At 38.0% G+C, this 16,934-nt stretch overlaps 1 protein-coding gene across 2 annotated transcripts in view; it reads right to left on the minus strand.

Annotated features, from left to right (window-relative positions):
* Nucleotides 1-1,762: 1,762 nt before the first annotated feature.
* BMP2K (BMP2 inducible kinase) overlaps nt 1,763-16,934 on the minus strand; it is a 111,665-nt gene continuing 96,493 nt past the window's right edge. For both annotated transcript variants that reach the window (XM_019666535.1, XM_019666534.1), the window contains one exon: nt 1,763-3,224. In XM_019666535.1, the coding sequence (XP_019522080.1) occupies nt 1,786-3,224 (1,439 nt within the window). In that variant the 3' untranslated portion in view covers nt 1,763-1,785. The remainder of the gene's footprint in view (nt 3,225-16,934) is intronic.

Raw genomic sequence — 16,934 nt, forward strand, 5'->3', positions numbered from 1 at the left:
TGCAAATGTACTATTTGCCTTTGGCACAGGACAAGTAATTGGTGCAGTCGGGCTCTACAAGTACAACTCGTAACAGTCATATAATGCTTGGTCTGCCTCTGCTAACTGTGATTCACATACGAGCATTGCTTCCCGGCTTGTCCACAAATTTTTTTCCAAAAGAGAAGCAATAAAAAAAAAATGAATATATGGTGGAGTTACATATACTTTGCATCTTTCCAAGTTTAGAACTGTGAAAACAGGCAAACAGCTCCTCCCAACTGGGAAACTATAAGTAAGAGATACTAGTGAGATTGCTCATACAATACACTTTCATTGGGTTCAAACTGAGTTAATTTAAAATATAGCAGTCAAGGAGGGCCAGTTGGTAAGTGTCCACCCCTTTTTGCAAATAGTTTTAGCAGTTCTAAAAACTTCTAAATGTTAATTTGATAGGGAAGGACAGTTAATTATAACTTAAAAATACTTGGAGACACAAGCAGCATAGATACTGTATTCACATTAATTCATGTATGCAATATGTATCTTATTAAACAATTTCTATAAAATCTCAAGTTTCTAATTAGGAATTCTGGTGTAAAAAAAAAGGCAATTTGGTAGCTGGGTTCTTTTCACTAAAGACATGTTCATCAACTAGCAGAGTTAAGACGCTAGTCCCTCATCATCTAATACCTCACAGCCATGTTCAGAGCGTGTGGATCAGTGCAGAGGTACTGGCCGCAGGATGCGTGAGTCCTGCCTATAAGGCTTTGTGGCTTTCGCTGCTCTACGCACTTTATTAAAACTACGCCACCTCCAAACCTAACTAAAAAAATCATTGCTCATGACTTGGGGAATACTGGGTGTAGGTGGTAATTTAATAAAGTACATTATTAAATGCAACATGATTTTTGCATTGTAAACGTCTTAAAAACTCAGGGTTTCAGCTACATATTTTTATCCTGAAATAAAATTTCTATATAACCCTTGTCTTCAATCCTTGTTTTTCTAATCATCTCCTTTATTAGGTACATGACAATAAAAGTTTTGAGCAAGAAGCCATTCAAAAGCAGTATATAAAACGTTCCTGAAGTACTGTTTTTTTCTCTTCTGTATCCTTTTTTTCTTCTACATTTCCCACGTCAGACATTGCTCTTTAGTTTTTGTTCGAGGCTTCTATGTAGATATTCCACATTAATGGCACTTGTTTTTAAAAATGAAAGTTTTAGGCACAAAAGTCAGTTACTTCTGGCTCTGCTTTGTAGAGAAAGGTGTAAGAAATAAAATCTCTGCACTCTTCCAGATAATAACTTTAATTATTTACGAGAATTAGATTCTTTTTTACTGTGTGGAAATTAGAAGAGACCTTTAAAAAATCCAGAAATGCAACCTTGTGTATGTACAAATAACCTGTTTTAAATGCTGGATTCTGTAATGAGCCCGGGATATGCACACAAAGTGACATTCCATTTCAAAAATAACGACACAGCTTTCCAGTCCCTTTTCAGTGGCTACGCAACTGGGAAGCTGCCACGTGCTTTCCCTGGGTTTCTGTGCTGTTGTGTCAGTAGCTGAAACCCTGGGTTAGAACTGCCAAGTTAGCTCCCTTTTCTCCTGTGTGGAAAAGACACCAACCCTGTGGATACACTTCCTTTTCCTATTTGGTTTATTTAAAAATGACCTATTCTGATTGACCTGTAAGAATGAGCACTATAAAGAGCTTTACAAATAAACTTTCTTTCAAAGTCATAAAACTATTCATACTTTTTTGAAACAGGCTAATGCCAAGAGTCCGTCAGAAGTTATCTACTGTTTCGAAGGAAATGGAGCAGCACCAAATGGGTCTAATTCGACTGGCTGGGACTGTTGGGGTTGATGTGAAGTGATGCTTTGCACCACAAGTTCGGTAAAGGGCACGGCACCAAAATCGTCCATTTTCAGCGCATCTGCACTGTGAAAGGGCCCATGCAGTGAATTCGGTCTTGGCCGGCCAGGCAGCACGGGATTGTGGTCAGCACGGATGTCGCTCAGGCCCTGATGGGAAGAGTGCCAGGGCAGGTCTGGGGGATGGAAGGGCTTGGCCCCAAAGGGGTCCAACAGACTCTCCTCGGGAGGCAGGACGCTCCCTCTGTCTTTCCCGTCAGTGAGCGCAACGCTGATGTTCTCCTTGGAGTCTGAGATGGTTAAAAATTCGTTGCTGCTTTGAGAGTCTCGGCGGCCCACCTTTTTGTGCCTGCGGGCTCTCTCTGGAGTGCGGTAAGTAGGCTTCACGGCCTTCTTGGCGCTGGTCGGCGTGCCGTGGTGCCGCTTCCCGTTGCTTTTGGCCAGATCCTGCTTTGTGCGCCTTTGGCGAGAAACCAGTTTCTGTAAGCTGCGCTGTTTGACTTTTTGCTGCTGGCTCCCAGTTATTTCCTCAAAGGGCACAAGCCCGAAAAGGTCCTCGTGGCTGTCACTTTTAGTTGTGGGCGTGGGAAAGGGCTGAAATGGAGTGGAGCCAAATATGTCTACACTTTTGGGACAACCAGGGAGAGTCTGTGCTTGGGGCCCCCCTGCACGACCATCTTGTATGTTCACCTTCTTGCTAAAGGGTGCCTTTGTGAATACATCAAATTCCTCTTGCTCTAGTCCCGCAGCAGGAAAACGGGTCTGCGGAGAGAGGTTCTTTTCATTCTCCCCTAGGTGGGGCTGTTGGGCACGCACCGCAAAGAAAGGGACGGCGCCAAACACATCAAACTCCTGTATGGGAGTCTCCACTCCAACATCCGGGAGGAACTGGCTTGGGCTGAGGAGTGTTCCATTAGGATCCTGGGTTGGTCCACTGCTAGATTTGTCTCTGAAGGCAGGGCTCGCGTCGCTGTGCTTGGCTTTGGCCTGCTCGTAATCAGAATCAGAGCTAGGTTTCTCTTCTTCTTCCTCATCTTCAGAATCCATGAGGAGAGGCCGATGACCCAGATTTTCCGGTTCAGTGTCGTCGTCATTGAAATCAACTTGTTCTCCCTGAAGAACGTCTTCATCCTCGTGCTCTTCTTCCTCACTGCTCTTAGGAGAAGGGGGATCTGATTCGAAATCACTTTCAGATTCATCGTTCCCCTTCTGCACTTGACCCGGTACTGATGAATTCTCTGAGGTTTTCTTCCCGGGCCGCTGGTCTTTAGATGCTGGACTTCCCTTTCTATTCTTGATAGGGTTTGTAGAGCTATTTTCTTGATTCATGGATGCATATTCAATTTTCTTTTCAGGAGAACCTGCAGTTTCAAAGAAAAATTATTATAGCATTCTAATGCTTTTCAAAAACCATGTGCATGAAACAGTCTTTACTAACACAAAGCAGTACAAATCCCTCCTACCATTTCTTTCCAAGTAAGAAATAATGTAAATTCTTTGTCATTAGGCACCTGTCCTCAACCAGATGGTTGGGCCCTTTAGTACAGACACTTACTTGTCTGTGTGCCCTACACACCACCTAGGCTCTCGCCTACAGCTAAGTTTCATTTACAGTACCCAGAATAGGACTCTGAATATCATACACAAGCAAAGTTTCTTCTCCTACCTTCAAAATAAGATAATTTTGCTAACTACCATATTTATCAAACAACCTTCTGCTTATATTTCAAATATATTATAAAGTATTCCCACAGATATCAACAAGCATGAATAGCCTGTCCACTTAACTATATATTTTACCATAATTTTCTTAATTGGAATTCTGGTTTTTTTGTAAACTAGTTAATCTTATGAGTTGGGTTAACATAAATGCATCCCCATAGCCTCATCAAAGCTAAGGACCAGGTACTGAACTGAAACTGTACCAAGGACACCTTGTGCCTTCTGTAGATGACACATCTTCTTTTAGCTATCATATCTATACTATTAGACATTACACTAAAAGCATGCTACCTTCGAAAAAAATCTTAATGATCAGTATGTTCACTGGATGATAGGTAATAAAACTGTATCAAACAAATATAGTGCTTTACAGTTTCACTGTATGGTATATAACAAAGATAGTATATGATTAGTTTACATGAAAATATTCTCCCTTCCCATACATGGGTGTACTGAACTGATTTTCCAGAAGTAGGGATCAATTTGCATTGATCCAACCACGCATCCATTTATCCCTTCCCCTCCTTTAACTAAGATCACATATTTTCAAAACAATTCGCTAGGGTAGGAAGTATAGAATGTAGTCATGAAAACTAATTTGCTATGATGGAAGGACCACTACTTTCCCATCAGTAATATGGCACTCCCTGTGGCACATGACACCTCTGAGTTACTTCCTTCTCTTAGAAAATCAGCACTGTTGTTTTCCCACCTCTCTATTCCTGCTTGGTCATATTTATAGAGACTTCTCTTTCAGTGATATCTCCTTAAACACATATGTCCCCCTGGGTTCTATCCTTGTTTGTCCCTCTCTCTCTCTGCATGTCCTCCCCTGGGTGTTAACTACTATGTTTAATTGCCACATATACCAAAATAACTGAATCTCTAAAGCTTACCATGAATACTTACCTTACTCATCTACTATTTATCATGAATATGTACCCTACCATTCCTTCAAAGTTAATTTCAGAAGAAATCATCTCTCCTCTTAAAATGGGCTTCTCACCAGTTCCCTCTAAATTAATGAACCGTGCTTCCGTCTACCTAGTTCTACAAACCAGCAGAAATCCGGAAATCACATCTCCTCTTCCCACCAAATAGTTCCTGTTTTTAACATCTCCTGATTCTGTCCCGTCCTTTCCACCTGCCAGTTGTCTATTTCATTCTCTCTTCTTTCTGAACTTCCCTGTCAGCCTCTAGTCTCATATTGCTCAAACTGCTATACACAATTACCAGGATGACATTTCTGAGACACTAATCATGTGGCTACCGCTTAAAGCCTTTTAGTGGCTCTCTCGAGTCCCCAGCCTTAGCCGACACAGGGTCCCCTTCTCTGTCTGGATCTGTCCTACCCCATCTTTACCCTCAGACCCTGATGTCTCTCATGAATATTCTTCATTATAGCCACACCAGAGGTCTCCCGACTCACACTCAGGAACTGAATAGATTTGGGTAGTTTTTTGTTTTTTGGGTTTTTTTAGCTATCTTGCTATCCAACCTCTTAATATTTGCTATCAGACACTGAGGAACTTAGTAAGTTTGGGTATCCAGGGGCACTCTGTTTTAACATCTATCATTTAATACCACACCTCAAGGTGAATATTCTTCCAGCGCTTCCACTCCCACCCGACCCGCCTAGTGGACCCGGCTGTATTTCAAGACCCAGCCCCTTTGGAGGGACCCCTTGGAAAATTCCTATAGTTGGTGCTTCTGATGAGCTTAGTATCAGCCATCACTGTAGCACCTGCTATACTATATTATGATTATCTGTTTACTTGTCTGTTTCCCCTAATTGATTATGAGCTCTTAGACAGAGGCGTGTTTATCATGTACCTCATGTTATCGTTCATTTCTTCCCCAGCACTGTGCTCAATCAGTATTTGTTGAATGAAACAATAAGTGACGACTCTGAGCTCACATACATATTCAATATATTCAGAATACAATAAAGAGAGTTCCATAGAAAAATAAGCCCTCTACATTTGGAAATGATTTCAACTCAGAATTCAGTCACTCACATTTTTTATTTGATTCAACAAAATATTTTATAGGGCACTTTACTACATACTGATTATACATTGGCGAATAAAATAAACATGGTCTCTGCCTCCTAGGAGTTCACAATCAAGTGTGGAGACAGAGTGTGTAGTGAACATAAAATGTGACTGGTGTGCTGAGAGAACAGAGCAGTGATGCCGTCCCAGGGGGGAGGGGTGGCTGGGGGGGGCACACACGTCTGCTCAGGCAGTCAGCAAAGGCCTTTCTGAGATGACCATCAGGGAGGAAGCGCCAGCCACGCAGAGGACAGGCAGCAAGCCGCTCCAAGTAAAAGCTGCAGCATGTCTTTACGGCCATGACAAGGAGTTTGGAGTTTGTTCTAAATTCAGCGTGTAGTGGGGAGCCATCACAAGGCTTTATTTAAAATGGGTATCATGATCAGATTTACATTTCAAAAAGATGACTGACTAAAGAGGGTGCAAAGCAGGGAGATCATGGAAGAAGCAACTGTCGTAATTCAAGTCAGAGATTATGTGGCCTGGAGGATGGTGGTGGCAGGGTAAAAAGAAGTGGAAGAATTAGAGACAAGAGGAAAACTGGATGGATGGGCAGTGCCATCAACACAGACAGAAACTGGTGAGTAAAGAATAAGTTGAGGGCCAGCCGAGTGGCTCAGCTGGTTAAGAGCTCGCTTGGGAGCGCCAGCTCTGAGCAGCAGGGCCCTGGTTCGGATCCCACATGAGGGCCAGTAACACTGCCCTCTACAGCTAAGATGCTGAACAACAGCTCAACCTGGAGCTGGGCTGCTGTGAGTTGCCGGGTGAGAGCTGCCGTAAGCGGCCGACCAATGACCGGAGACCGATTGCCTCACCCAGGAAGAGTGCAGTGATCATACCAACATGGGACAGTGAAGCGACGTCCTCCACAACTAGACTGAAGAACAAAACAGCAATTTGTCTACCTGTCTGTTCCCCTTCCCCGAGTCCACAACGCTGTTCCCCTCCCCCAATTCCCCAATAAAATCTTAAAAAAAAAAAAAAAGAATAAGTTGAGAAGTAGAGCAGATTCATTATTAGGAACGGGCTTGGGCACAAAGCTTGAGGTATCTGTGAGATGTTTAAGTGAAAGCCGCTATCTATGGCTAAAACACAATGGTTAGTTGTTAGCTGGAGAAAATAGATTTGGGAGTCATCACCATGCAGAGGATATGCAGCGAGAGGCACAAGTCTGAAGGACATCACCTAGGAAGAGAGTACAGAAGAGGAAAGGGGGATCCCATACTGAGCCCTCAGGTATACTCAGAAAACACTTAGAAGTCAGCAGAGGAACCTGCGCAGCACACTGAAAAGAAGAAGACCAAAAGAAGGCCAAAGAAGACCAAAACCAGGTCAGTGCAGTGTTATGGAAGCCGAGAGAGGAGAGAGGAGTGTTTCCAAGGGGCTGAGCTGGCTGATGCAAAGAAGTCCGAAGAACTGAGGACAGAAAACGGCCACTGGCCCTGGTCAGCTTGGGCAGCTTGTTGGCAACTTGAAGTGAGGAGAGGGCCGGAAACCTAGGGGGGCTGAGGAGTGAAGGGGAGAGAACAGAGGGAGACTTCTCCCAGATTATACATAAATACAAATATAATCTTCATCCATTATTCATCTGCTAGTTCCTTTAAACCAGCTAAGAGCTATGTGCTGTATCTTCACAAATTTATAATAGGCTTATCTTAAATCCTAACAGATTAAAACCAAATCAAATGCAGATTCTCCAGTTTGACTTCTCCATAGAGCATACTTCTGATATTAAAAACAAAGATTACTTTTAGATTAGCTACAAATTTATTTTCATGAACTTTTATTCAAAAGCAAAAAGATGTCATGGCAAAGACATGCAATCAACCCTCACTTCGGAACATCTCCTCTAAGGGACATTTTAGCTTCTTACCTTCTTACCTCCTCAAGCGACTGACCCACCCGCGGACAGCCACAGTGTGCAGCTCATCCGCCTGCTCATAGAGCCCTCCAGGCACATTCTAACGTTTGCCAAGTGTGCTGGGCAGAACACTATGCGCGTAAAGAGAACCAAACTGTTCTATGGTCTCTGGAGACCGAGTCTATGAAACGCTGCACTACATAACGCGCCTCCACCTCGACTCACCTGGGAAATGCTCGTTACGCATATTTAAGGCGTTGACAAGTCCTATACAAGAGAATCTTTACTATTATGAAACCTAGGATTTTCCAAATTTGCTTCACTACGCTTTTAAAGATGAACATCTATTAATCTTTATAAACAATCTTGCCAAACATCACTTTGGGAAAATGCTGCTGTACAACTTCTCTGGGAAAATTTCCATTTCTAGGGCACAGGAGTTTTGTCCTAATGGTCTTCTGGAACATGTAACACAGGACAGAGTCCTTCAACTGACCTTCTTTTTGTGATACTTACATTTTAATCTCAGTCTTCTAAATGATTGGCCAACATTGCTTCCCAAACACATTCGTCAGCTTCTACTTCTCATTCTGCCTGCCCTTTGTCAGCTTCTCAAAGTTGTATAAATAGAGATACATATTTCTTTGTTGTAAAGTGCCATGCAGATCTACTTTTTAACTGTCAATGTGGATGTAAATTTGTGGGTTTTAACTTACCATTTTTAATGCATCTGTACAGGTATCAATATGGTTCATAATTAATTCTGATAGAAGTGTGATAAAACATTGTATATATAACATTTAACTATTGACCCACAGAACCTCTAGGTTGTTTCTACTTTTTCACCATTTTAAATAGAACCATAATCATGCACTTTTTCCTTGAGGGGGGAGCGAATAAAAAGAAAACTCTCCTTTTAAAATACCAATTTCACTTTATCAATTTGCTGTAATTTCCTCCTTATGCATAATTAATACATAATAAAGTTAACCCAGTAACAATCTCTGACAAGATCATAATTGAATGCTGTTTGCTCCCTCGTAACTGGGGGACTATATACATTATCATATTATGAGGGAATAATAATAATACAGGTTCTACTTTACAGGGCTGTTGTAAAAAAAGGACTTAAAATAGCGCCTGACATGTAATAAACACTCGATAAAGTTAACTATCGTCATCATCTCCACGGCAAGACCAAACTCAGTTATCTCATCCATCATACTCCAACGTTCTAGCAACTTTTCTGGACTCAATGGTTGAAAGTGAATCTAAATGAGAGGGAAGAGTAGGGAGAAATGAGAGAGGAGGTGCGATTCTGTGACTAATTCAAGAATAGTTCAGGTCACTATGTTGTACACCTGAAACTAATAATATTGCATGTCAACTGTTAATTGAAAATAAAAGTTTTAATTGTTAGAAAAAAAGAAATGAAAATGCAAAAAGAAAAATAAGAGAATTTCAGGCAAACAAGTGTATAATTCTCTTGTGTGACACGTGAACTGTTTCTCAGGGAAATTCCAAGTTAGGTATTAAAAAAAGTTACAGCAATGGAAGTCACTAAAGTGTCAGGAGAACTAGTACTTATTCTCACTGCTTTATGGCTTAATATACCTCATATATACAATTTCAAGAGAGTAGCTCAAAGCTAAAGTAGTGCATCAATTACTCAGTACTGTCAGTAAAATGACAAGCATTTACTAAATAGGTGAAATACCAAATTAACCATTTGATAATAGTCTGTATAAAATATATATAGCAACTTCCCTTCCTTCATTAGCAGAGGAGACTAAATGAAAGTGTCCTTTGATGGCCTGTTCTCATTTGGAATCATGCGTTACCAGAGTCTGGCTTTCTTTGTCTGCATCTGCCTGGGAGAGCAGGGATCAAAGTGAGAACACATGTGAACTGCTTGCACCAGTGCCGGCATGTTGCAGGTGCTCATTAAAGGGCGATTATTAATGAATTATACCATCATTTCATGACTATTAATGAGAGTACCTACTGTACACCTCTCATGGCACTGAGAAGTGAATCAGAGAGGACAGTAATATTGTCAAGTGAACAAAATCCACTGCCGAGGGCTTCTCTTACAGTATCTCTTAACTCCCTACCATTAGGCTCCCACACATTAGGGTAAAAATGCTCTAAAGGCTTGCTATGATCTTTCCTCTTCAATTTCATCAACCACACCTTCAGAAATGTTCCCCGTCCTTTCCACGTCAGATCATTGTCATGACTGCCTACCACTTCAGAGACATGCAGTTACCACCCAATGCTCATTCCTCGGCTTTCTCTTTTCTCTTCCCGGTTCTTTCTTTTAGTGACCTTAATTTTGTTTCATATCTTCAATTTTATCTTAAAAGCAAATTTTAGAGATATAGTCCAGTCTTTTTCACATAAAATATTTGAAACTAGGGAAAATGACTTGCCCAAGTTTAAGGCTATACATCAAGGCCATAGTGACTTCTCTGCTGATGCCACTAGTTTAAAACCCTCATCTGTAAATTCACAATTGAACTACCAGTAGAATATTATCACCGGCAAACATTCAATATAGCTTATCATCAACCCCTACAAAATACAACTGCAGACTTGTCTTACATTTTTTTATCCCCTTTACAAAACTATGCCTGAAAAGTGTTAAGAAAAACAAGAACAAACTAATAGAATGAGCACTGTATTGTTTCTATTTCAGCAAATAGTGTTTTGTTGTATGATAAATACCCTGTGTTGAGTATTTTACAGGTTAAGTTCTAGAAATACTATCAGATTTATCAAAAGATGAAAGAATACTCAACTTTACAAAATCCACAGAAGGTAAACATCCAAATAAGCTGTTACCTCATCTATAAAATACGGACAATAATGGCACTTACCTGATAAAGCTAAACATTAAATAACACTCATTTACTGAAAGCTCATTAAATATTAGTGTGTGTGAGAGAAAGAGATTATATTAGATTACCAAAGTATATTTTGATAATGAATTCATTCATCAGGGTACTGTATGGTATACAAAGATAAGACAATTCTTGACTTCAAGAAGGTTATCATTCAGTTTAACAGTTGTGAAACCCACATACTAATCCTGATTCTAGTGTTCTGGAAAATGACTAACAAAAGGTAAAAACAACTGGGAGGTTCTGAAGAACAAGTTTACCTAACCAAATGAATTTAAGAAAATAAATCTGAAAAATGAATATAAGAACATAAATTCATCCATTCCATGCTTCAGTTTTCATAAAAGGAAATTTCTAGATGTTAACTAAATTTTAAACTTTATAGTCTTGCAGTTCAAAAGAGGAGTCCACTCAAAAGCTAAAATTTGTAGTCAATTTTCATATATTTATTATATTGGGTTGTTGGAAAAGTCATCACGTATTTTTTCTATGTTTTTCATTGCAAAAATGCGTCATGACTTTTCCAACAACCCAATAGTATTTTTAAACAAATACTTCATGAAAAGAATTAGATTCTAGTTAATGCCACACTATATTTTTTCAATATTAGTGTTAATTTCAGGTGTACAGTATCATGGTTAGACATATAATTTAAGGCTAGTCTAGAAACCATCTAACATCATACATAGCTATTATATCACTGACTATACACTCCCTATGCTTTACATCCCCATGCCTATTTTGTCATTACCAAATTGTACTTCACAGTGCCTTAAATAAATATTGCAAATGATGTATGCTTAAATCAATAAATGAACCTTCATCAACTATATGAAAAAATTCAACATATTTATAAAATGTCAAAAAAATATGGGGACAGTGGCATGTTTGCACCATACTATTCATATTACCACTCTTCTAATCAGGTTTCCATCTTTTAGAGGACAGTTCATTTAGTTATAAAATAGGTGGTACAGTCTTAATCATATAAGAAGCTTCCAGTTTTAAGGAGATTTTGTTTTGATGTTCTTTTCTTTGCTATCAGGTTATAGAGGATAAATGGCTTGACACTGCTATTGTAATTACATGCCTCCTGTTGTCTCATCATCTATGGTACAAGGGAGGGGCTATAAGACTTTAAAGCTCACTTTGAATTGGTAGCATAGGGCCTGCCATCATTTCCCAGCAATTTACCATGCCAGGCCCAAGGATCAGAGGATTAGGAGAGGGTTTTATCAAAATCTGTACTATTTCTCTGAAGACAGGCCAAGTGACAAGGCCGAGTATAAGAAGAGGATCATACTCCTCGTGAACAGTATTTGCCAGCCAGATTAAAAATGCTGTAAAACTGACATTTCTAATGTTACTCATATTATTGTAGATTTTTATTTAAAACAGACCACTTAATATTTTTGTTTTGCAGGACAGATTTTAGAAATCAGAGCTGGATTCCTACTTATTCACTTACTACCTGACCTCAAGCAAGTTACCGGCCCTCTCTGAGCCTCAGTTTCCACTGTATGTATACAATAGAATTCAATAAATGGTGACCATTATTGTCAATATCCTAGAATAGAACAATTTTTGATCTTCAAGAATTATATACTAGAATCTAAAGCTATAAACAATGCACCTCAGCATGGCTTATAAAATGACCCACCATTTGGACTGAACAATCTGTAATAGTTTATGTTCCAACAAATATTTGCTATATATAATGTGACCTTTCCCAATCCTAAACTCAGTTTAACTTCTTGTTAGATAATGAGACCCATGAGGTGGGTCCGGGGTTTGGGGAGAATAGGGGAAGTTCACCCAACCTAATTAAAAATTAAATGCAATATAAGCAACTTAAAACTTCAGTGACCCAATTAATATGGTCTGTATGTCAACAAAATTCTTCAAATACTACATGTTTCAGAAGTCGTGTTTACTAAAATTAGAGAGTCCACACTATAATTCACAAAGCCACATGTCCTACGCTGGTACATAAATTAACTGTAAAACGGTGCCTGGGAGAGAAGAAAGGGTATGTGGGTTTCAGGGCAGGATGAATACCATGCTTTTAATATGATTTTTATGTAAATACTGATAGTGAATGCTTTAATAAAAATAGAAATGACACTAGTAAAACAGTTCTTGGTAGTGAAAAGCTTCATTAATAGGTTCTACACTTTATTTAAAGGTTTCATTCAGTAGTTAAGAGGATACTAGCTCATTATTATTGGAACTTGGTACTACAACTAGCTGGATAGAAGCTGCAAAACTTATTTACACTAAGATTTTGGAATTTAGAAGTAGTAAAAATACTATTTAAATAACACTACCAACAACAGCAGCAACAATAGCAACCAACACTGAGGATATGTATGGTTTGTAAAACATTCCCTCCTTTAATCCTTTCAATAGTCTCATCAAGTAGCTAATATTATTCCCAATTTAAAACAGAGAAACGCTTCAAGAAATTAGGCAACACCCAATATGACATAGTTAATTTGTGATAGAACTAAGATTTATACCCAGGGCTTTATAATTCCAAAGTCCATGTTCTTTATGCTGTACCACACTACTAATATCAGTTTAGTAACTTGACATAAAAGGTAAACATAATTCCATGATAATTACAATATCAACTTATGGAATAAGGTATTACTTACTTTCACGTACAGCATTAAACAGAATCTTGATATAACTATTTGATTTATGCATAAATGTATAATTACAATTTTCAATTTTGCCCATGAAGACATGTTTAAAAATAGGAAAGGAAAAGCTAGATTTGATTCATTTTAAGACATGGTCTACCAAAATGCTACCTTCAGCTAAAAAGTCTGAAAATAATATAAGCTAAGGTGCCAAACAAATAAGAAAGAGACATCTATGTGGACAAACTAAGGTAGGTAAATAGGCCAGCTAACTGTACCACATCTGGAGTACATGCAGCTATTAAAGACAGAAAAAAACCCCGGTATTTTAGCCTTTAAATGTTAAAGGGAATGGGAACTAGTGTTATGAGCATAGGAACAGCCATGCCCCTAGTTGAGAACCCCTCTCCCCCCGCTTTTTAAAGCTGGAATACAATGAAGTATGTAGTGCTTCAAAAATTCACCAGAAAAATTACACCCAACACAGAATTATTTACCCAGCCAAATTATCAATCAACTATCAATTTAGGGAGAAAAAAAGACATTTTTAGGCAACAAACTTTAAAACTTTTCTTCCCACACACACTTTCTCAAGAACTACTAGAGGAGTTGCTCTATTAACAAAACAAGAAAGAGAAAGAGAGGAGAGCCAGGAATTCCCAGGAAGACTGATGGGTAAAAGGAAATACTAAGATAAGTGTGTGGCAGGCACAGAAAGCAACCAATTTAGACTGCAGAGCTCCATGAGAGATGTAACCAAGTAAAAGTGAAAATGGTAGTCACCTTTAATTGGGAGGAAATTTACACTTCTACATGGAGATCAATGACAGGGTACACACACAAAAAAAAACCTAAGGGAAAAAAAGTCATTTTTATAAACATAATTATAACTACCTCCAAGAAAAATAAAACCATATAAAGGAAACGTAATCATGGTATGCTAAACCTCAATGGTAACAAATATTTACATATCCCAAAAATGTATACATTGAACACTGACTACCAATAATTGTGTCAAAACTATACTGGGAGTGATCTCACTTATATGTGGAATCTAAAGAACTGAATAAATGAGCAAAGTAAACAGAAATAGTCTCAGAGATATAGAGAGAAAACTGATGGTTGCTAGATGGGAGGGGTGGGGATGAGAGAGAAGGGGAAGGGATTAGACAACATAAATTGTTATCTACAATATTGCCACAGGGACATGAAAGACAATTTGGGGAATATAATCAATAATGCTGTATTTTGTAGGGTGTCAGATGGGCACATGTCTTGTTAGGGAGGCCACTTCATGGACAGTGTAGATGTCTGACCACTGCACTGTACAACTGAAGCTGAAGCTGAATAATATTGTATGTCAACTATAATTTAATATCTATCTATCTATATATACATATATATATGTGTGTGTATATATATATGTGTGTGTATATATATATATATATATATATATATAGTCACACATATGGAGTGTAGTATAGGAAATAGTCAATGGAATTGTAATAGATATATATGATGTCAGAGGGGCAATAGATTGGGGGAGGGGAGTTATCACTTTGTGAGGGGTGAAATGTATAACTATGACATCGTTTTGTACAACTGAAACTAATAATAATTAAAAAAAAACTACACTGGGAGGATGGAGGGAAAGGACACGTGTGTAGGCATGTGGTGTGTGTGTGTGTGTGTGTGTGTGTGTGTGTGCGCGCGTGCATGCATGCACACTAATTGTAACTAATATAAATCCTCTTTTTCTATAATAGGAAGTCCACAGATATTATCTAAAATTAAAAAAAAAAGAAATAACAGAGTAAGCATGATATATTAAAACACCAGAAGAGAAAAATTAGCTATAGCAAGTTTGACAGGGAAAGGGGACAGGGAGGCAGCGGCAAAGAAGTGATTTTTGTCATTACAAACCTTGTTAAATCTGACTTTGTAAAGTACATACATATATTATTTTAGTTTTTAAATTTAGTTTAAAACTAATTTGGAAAATTCGGATAAAATGAAGAAAAACAAAATAAAAACGAACCCATTACAATTTCAAAGTTAAGATTAGAAATTTTTTCTTTTGAAATAAAAAACACAACTCCTAATATAGCCAGTGTGTAAGGAACACCAGATTGAGGACAATGACCCTTCTTCTGAAATGTACTTTACAAGGAGACTTAAAACCTGCTAAATTCTATACCTTTCTGCTTCACGACTGAATTCATTTTATTCTCAAGTAACATTCTCTATATGGCTTACCTAAAATTTTCAGTGATTGTCAAATCTCAGATTCAAGTAAGATAGCTTATCGTATATACATATCATTCTGTTCTTTCTTGTCTTTCTTCTGTTCTAGTACAACAAACTCCAGATGCTCACAATGCTAGGTGGAGGATAATTTCATTGGATAGAATTTTTTTCTTTTTCTAATTTCTTCCTAAAGCTTATGGAGAAGTTAATTTTAGTTTCAATAGATTCAACTATTCCCCGAAATACTTTACTTTTATTAAAAAATTATATATAAAAGTATTTCTAAGCTTGATAATGAGGTCAGTTGTTATTTTTAGATTTAATTTTAATTATGTATTTTAGATCTGATAAGTATAAATTAACAATGCTACTGTAGCCAATAGATCACCCGTTCTACTCTCTGTGGAGACATACTTCTCTTATGACATTTCCTCCTTTATTCCAGTTTATGTACTCAATTTTTCATAACCAAGCTGTTACAATGTTCATGTTCACACTAAATCTAAAAAAAATATTTTGAAGAGGAAGCACTTATATCAAAGGGCATTTTTTAAGATCACTGTCCTAAGGAGTATGAATTTTTAGGTATATAGTCAAATGTCTTCATACATCAATGAATATTAAGAGGTAATTACTGGGCAGGATTCAAAGACAGACAATTCATCTTTCCAACCCTCAATATGTTTAAAATCTAATAGAGAAAAGTTAAATACCCACAATAAAAACAAAATAATAACAGCAGCAAGCAAGCTCAAATTTGTGAGCATATTTCTAGCTACAAAAATCCTAGGCCAACCCCAAAATAAGGGTGTCCAGGGAAATGGCAAATTATTGAGGCTTACTCTAGTTTTTGATTCTACTATTCATTTCCCCAGGGTTCTTTTAAAAGCTGTTAAAGAACAGAGAATTTGCCTAGATATGTGCAAACCTGAAAAATGTTTTGCAACTCCTAGAGTCTGAAAAAAAGCTAGTACTGAAACCACGTTCTGCCACAAATAGGTCAATATTTGAAGTCACTACATTCTGAGAGCTTATAAAGATCATTCTGAGATATTATCATTAAAAAAAAGCAGTAACATTTGTATAACCTATTGGAGGGTGTGAGGGAGCACATCTACGCAGATTAAGTCAATAGACACAATAAACTGCCTTCACCAGTTAATGATGTCATGTCGTTCATGAAAAAAGAATTTGAAGGAGGCAAGAAGAAAATGGCAAGAATATGGACTCTTCAATAAGTGGCAAAGAGTAAAGCATGGAACATCAAAGTATGTAGAAACACTCTTTATTACTGTGCTGTATGTTCTGGATAACCAAATCTCAATGATGAAAAGTTTTAACATTGCCTCGATGTGTTCATCAGAAATCCTGAACACATTTCTTATTTTGGCTTTACATTCATAAGTTTTTCTTTTGTTGTTGTTCTCTCTTGTGTTTCTTTTAAATGGTAGTGATGATGTTACATATGTAACTTGCCTAAGTGAGAAATAAAAGCAACAGCAGAACCAAAGAACACGGGCTCACAGTTATGTTGAATACATTAAACAAAACCTTTACCTTCTAATGAAGCATTATTTCTTCCAATATATTTCCCTTTTCTAAGATTAAACTCATTTCTTCCATTATAACTATACGTATA

The sequence above is a fragment of the Hipposideros armiger genome, unplaced genomic scaffold, assembly GCF_001890085.2.
Source record: "Hipposideros armiger isolate ML-2016 unplaced genomic scaffold, ASM189008v1 scaffold_473, whole genome shotgun sequence".
Lineage (NCBI taxonomy): Eukaryota > Metazoa > Chordata > Mammalia > Chiroptera > Hipposideridae > Hipposideros > Hipposideros armiger.